General features: G+C 40.9%; 1 protein-coding gene across 1 annotated transcript in view; it reads right to left on the bottom strand.

The window, feature by feature from the left end:
* Positions 1-559: 559 nt before the first annotated feature.
* The window catches only part of GRPR (gastrin releasing peptide receptor), a 31,201-nt gene continuing 25,948 nt past the window's right edge, over positions 560-5,812 (bottom strand). The window contains exons 2-3 of the mRNA XM_032756630.2: positions 4,825-5,176; positions 560-3,217 (exon numbers count right to left, since the gene is read on the bottom strand). Of these exons, the coding sequence (XP_032612521.1) occupies positions 2,828-3,217; positions 4,825-5,176 (742 nt within the window). The 3' untranslated portion in view covers positions 560-2,827. The remainder of the gene's footprint in view (positions 3,218-4,824; positions 5,177-5,812) is intronic.

Below are 5,812 nucleotides of genomic sequence, written 5' to 3'. Positions count from 1 at the left end.
TCTAAGTCAATCCATTAGTTGATTCACAAAATAGTTTTACCAGTCCTTGGTCACTGGCTGGCAAAGGCCCCTTCAATCCTTTCATTTAGGAGTCTGAAAGAAGTAGTAAGATTCAGCCGGGCACGGTGGCTCATGCCTGTAATCCCAGCACTTTGGGAGACCAAGGCGGGCGGATCACCTGAGGTCAGGAGTTCGAGACCAGCATGACCAACGTGGAGAAACCCCATCTCTACTAAAAAAATACAAAATTAGCCGGGCATGCCTGTAATCCCAGCTACTCAGGAGGCTGAGGCAGGAGAATCCAGAGGTTGCGTTGAGCCCAGATAGTGCCATTGCACTCCAGTCTGGGCAACAAGAGCGAAACTCCTCAAAAAAAAAAAAAAAAAAAGTAATAAGATTCGCCTAAGGACATACAGCTACACCTAGACCTCCATCTCCTCACTCTTTGTCCAGAAGCTAGGAAGGAGACCACACACAATCTATGCCATGATGTTAACTGAAGGAGACATGAAGATGAGCTCTACTCCCAAAATGTCTCTGGAAGCAGGTAGATCAGAGAAGCCTGAACAAGTTATGCTAGGTATTCAAAAGGCTATACATGTTAGCAACTAACTAAGCATAGAGTCATTTATATTCAAGGGTTTTGAAGAAAGCCTAGGGCAAAATCGTGGAACACTAGTTCAAAATAACAGACGCATGGAGGTTGAAGAAGGGTGAATAAGAAGAGTATCCCTTGTATAATGAGAAGACTCAGCAATGTGTTTTCTTATGTCTCTTACAGCTCTAACTCCAAAACATAGCAAGCTCACGGAACATCATTCATGCAAAATATTCCAAGGAGCCCCTTGAAGCAACAGAATGGTTTGTCTCCTTTCATACCACTAATGTGAACACAAATATAGAATAGTGGTTGATTTCCAAAGAGTTGTTGTTGCAAGGGTAGCAGAAGTGAGGCTACTGTGACCAAATGGGCTACAGAAAGGCTGCAGAGACAGAACTAGAGATGATGAAGTGACTCAGAATTCTAGCGATAGACAAGACCTTAGCACTGTCGTCTCAGTCTAGAGATGAAAACATGAGTCTAGACAAGTGAAATTGATAGCCAGAGTGGTATAGCTAGAGGCAGAGTTGGACTGTCAAGCTAGAAATCTTGGTTCTTTAAGCTATACTATCTGTCTTGCTTTTCAAACTGTTCAATGTAATTATGGACTACCAGGAAAGCAGGTGTGTACAGTACAGACGAGCACGTAGCAAGCAGAATTGAGGAAGTTTCATTCTGTCTTGGTCCTAACTCCTAAACCTCCATAGACAGTGGGCACTTCTTCATATCGAGAGACGAGAATCTTTTCATATGTGCCATGTGAAAATGAGAGCCAACTGTTTGTATCTCATCTGGATAGAGAAAACCTAAGTTAAAATTGTCTTAGAATTTTAATGTGTAAGGGCACATTTGTAAAATTTGAATTTATTTGAAAGTGGGTTAGTATGTTTGCAACCTGTCAAAATTGCCCCCTCTGTGAGTGAAGAAAAACTCGATTCAGGGTTTCTAAAGTAAGGGAATCAAATCTTTTTAGAGCCAACTAAACTCACTTAGAAAAAGAAAAATATTTCAGCCAAGTCTTTTTCTGCACATGGGCTCTTTCATACTCTTCTTAAGTAGAAACAAGTCTGTAGCTGTTTTTCAATCAGTTCTTAAAGTTAAGACCCCTGTGACTTTCTTATACATAGTCAGACAAAAAATACATGTTACTGAAATTTTATTCACTTCCTCCCACAAACGTTAGGAGAAGCATACATTAAATATAAACATGTTCCTATTTCTACTCAGATACAATCCCTTCTTTCTTATAGGGAAACTACTGATTCAGTGTAGCAGTCAAAGACAAATCTAAGTAAATACACTTGACTCAAAACCTATGTATCAAGAATAAATACTGTACTTTACGCATTTATAGATATTTGATTAATTAATAGCATGATTGATTTTTTTTCCTAAAAGGATTTCTCTTCTCTGGTGGAATGGCACCCTGGATGATCAAAACTGTAGCAGCAAACAAAACCTCCATCAGGTAAGAATTCAGAGTGTGAGATATCACGCACAGCCACACGTGGATCTTTATATACGTGTTAATGTGTTTGGTTGTATTTGTGCTTTGAAAGTATGTATTGAGCATTTCTTCTAGGTCCTCAGTAACAACTTTTTAAAAAAAATAAATGCTTAGGGAATTGTTTTATATTAAACTTGCTTCCATTGTTATCAACTTGGAGAGTGTCCCTCATACATGGAGCTCTTTCACAGGATTGACTTTTCATATTAGGAGTGTAAAGAAAAGTTGTTCCTTGGTTTGTGTATTACAGATATTCCTGAAAACAAAGTCAAGTTATATTTCTAAAGTACTAGTGTCTGCTTAAAGAAATGACACGGTGAAGTCTTTCACAAAGTGAGCATTCAATGTATGATTTCTCTGCTATATAAATCTGGTTGTTCATACAGTTTCTATGACATAATTGGCCACGACCATTTAACAGGGCTTGATGCTTAAAAAATAATTTTCTACTTGTTCCCTTTTCTAAAAAGGGAAGGTTTGCTTCACATCAGAAGAATAGTTCATAAGTTGAAATGAAAAACTTAAGACTTGATGGCTTCTTTCGAAATATAATGGTGATCCATCATTTGGGCCTCCCCACCCCCACCCCCCCCCCCACCTACACCACTCAGGAGCATTCTGAAGGGTCTTTGGAGGGCACAGACACAACAATGGATGCAATGGTTCCTGTCTAGCCATAAAGCAAAACTGTCCCTCAGGGGGCGAAATCAAGGGTCAATCTAGACATACCGCTCGTGACAGATGTTTCCATTGATGAGGCTAAAGGTGGCCACGGAGGGGTTGGTACTCTTGAGGGAGGTCATGCAGGTTGTACTCCTTCCAGTGCTGTGAGACCGGAGGATCAGGCCAGGCTGGCAACAGAGGAGCTGAGTGTTGAACTGTTTCCTGAAACTCTTGCTCAGCAGGTAGAGGGCAAAGGGGTTCACGCAGGAGTTGGTGAAGGCCAGGAGGCGGGCACAGATGCTGGTGACAAAGTGGAGCATGGAGGTGTCCACCTCAGAGTAGTGGTAGGAGCGGTACAGGTAGATGACGTGATTGGGGAGCCAGCAGAAGGCGAACAGGCCCACAAACACCAGCACTGTCTTGGCAAGTCGCTTCCGGGATTCAATCTAAGGAGAGAGTCACGTGGAGAGAGACAGAGGAACCAAGGGACAGTGTCAGAAGAATGCAGAGAGACAAAGATTCAGGCAGAGAAAGAGACAGGGAAAAACAATTAGGGCAATAGATGAGTTCACGAAGCCACAGAAAAATGTTCAATAGGAGAGGGCAAGAGAGAATCCAGTAAAATGAGAGAAAGGCAACAGAAACAGACAGAAAAGGAAAAAAAAAGAGTCAGAAACACAGAAATGGATGAGCCAGGAAGCAGAAACCCACGAGGAAGAATAGAGTTAGAACATACCACTGAGAACAGATCTTTAAACAAAGTTGATTACATGTTTGAATGGATTGCAACATGAACTTCTAATAAGTGCCCCCTTTTTCCTCAGGAGAGCATTGGTGCAGTTTATCAGCCATACTACTTCATGTCTTTCTTTTCTCCACAGTTAATAATTTCTTACTCCCTCTGATGCTCAAAAAGAGCAGCCAGCTTTGTTCTTCTTCATTGGCTAAACCAAGATAACTCTCTATTATTATGATTTTAAAATCTTGAGTTATCTCTGGACTATAGTCTATAGAAAGAGACTGTGGCAAAGAGGGTATGGGCATCTCCTTTTGCTCCCAACTCCATCCACTACCTCAAGGGGAAACATGTTTCTCCATAAAGAGTTTGGGGTATGATGGATGTTGGCTAATGAGAGGTTTTTCAAGTAGGAAGGTAGTTTCACTGGAAACTGCCACTCTTCCCCCACAATTGAGACAAATACATAAATAATGAACGTTAAAGGGTAAGGTCTCCAAGTGAGTCAGCTATTCACTGAAATGGAGTGGGGAGTGTTTCTTTCTGCTTTTTCCATCATAGATGCTACATGATCTACACCTGGGCTAGAAGGCAAGCACTGACAAAGAGGAGGAAGCCGAAGCCCTTGCTTTCTACCATTTGTTTATACCTCAAGGATGAAATTATGGGGTGTTATGGGGGTAAGAAAGAGAGTCTAATCATATGGAGGGCATCTTGCATGCTGGGCACCGTAGGCCTTACATATACTCTGTCTTGTAATCTTCCAATAGTTTTACAATGTAGGGATTATACGCCTATCTGATAGGTAAGAAAACTGAAGCTCAGAGAGGCTGAATACATCATGAAGCTTGGACTTGAGCCCAAATCAGTGGGAGCCTATAGTAATCAAACTACTCTTTTTCTTCAACTGGCCTCACTTTCTAGCCTCCTCTGCTTTGTCTCCATGTGGTAATCCTCTTTCTAGGCAAACAATGTGACTGGAGTTTAAAGAAGTCACATCCCCATGAGCTTCAAAGCTTTATTTATTTATTTTTAAAATACAACTCTTTTTTCAGATTATTTCTCCAAAAGAAACCCACACTTGAGATATTTCAGGTTCACAACACCTCCCTAGCTTAGGTCTTTAACAAGAGAATAAGATTATAAAGAACACCTTGGGTTTCCATGGCTAGGCGTTTCCATTTAGCATCTGGCCACACATCACCCAGCTCATCTAATTGCAGATTCAAGTGTCTGTCATGGCTTGTCAGTGGGGTCCAAAAGAAATGCAAGAGACTATATCCCCAAGGAGGAAATGAATCAATCCTAAGCACCTACCTGCTTCTTGACATGTATATTCCCTTCCACGGGAAGATTGTAAGCACTCTGGATCAGATTTTTAGCAATGAAGTAGTAGTAAACAGAGATGATCGACAGTGGGATGACGTAGAAGACCAGAAAGGAAGCCATAGAGTGGATTTTGGGGTGAAGCTCATTAGAGTGTGGGTATGGGGCACAGCTAATGAAGGTCTGGTTGGTGCTTTCCTCATGGAAGGGATGGAGGTCAGAAAACACGGCCTCTGGAATGGCCAGCAGCATGGAGATGATCCAGATAAAGGCGGCTTTGAGGCAGATCTTCATCAGGGCATGAGAGGCCTGGATATCCATTGGCCGGACAATGGCTTTGTATCTAGGGCAGGAAAGAAGGATCCCCATCAGTTGCATAATATTATTCTGAATACCAGGGCCAGGACTGAGTTGAGGCAAGCGAGACACCTGGCATACAATATTTAAGGAGGTGCTCACTTTCAGGTCCTGAGGGTGCCGACTCTGAGCTCTATGACCCTGAGAGTGAGTGCCTCCTTAAATTTTGTACTCCAAATAACCAATTGCCTCATTCTAATCTAGCCCTGAAGGATGCCTTCTCTTCTCTCCAGAAGTACCATTCCGCTCATATTCTCTGTCTTAATTTAAAGCCAATTAAAAAAATAACAAAAATTATATATATTTACTGTATACAACATGCTGTTTTAAAGTATGTATACATTGTGGAATGACTAGATTGAGCTAATTAACATATACTTTACCTCACATACTTATCTGTTTAAAATGAGAACACTTAAAATCGACTCAGCAATTTTCAAGTGTGCAATACATTGTTATTAACTATATAGTCACCATGTTGTACAATTCACACTCTTGATTTTAAGAATACCTCTCAGAAAAGCTGAATTTCCCTTTGTTTTTCTTCTTAAATCATAGAAATTAATAACAAGGCATGTTGCTGGTTAGGTTGGCTTTTTTTTTTTTTTTTTTTTTTTTTTTT

The sequence above is a fragment of the Hylobates moloch genome, unplaced genomic scaffold (genome assembly GCF_009828535.3).
Source record: "Hylobates moloch isolate HMO894 unplaced genomic scaffold, HMol_V3 SCAFFOLD_7, whole genome shotgun sequence".
Classification (NCBI taxonomy): domain Eukaryota; kingdom Metazoa; phylum Chordata; class Mammalia; order Primates; family Hylobatidae; genus Hylobates; species Hylobates moloch.
Note: the sequence above shows the minus strand (reverse complement) of the source record. Positions and strands in the feature narration are given on the sequence as shown.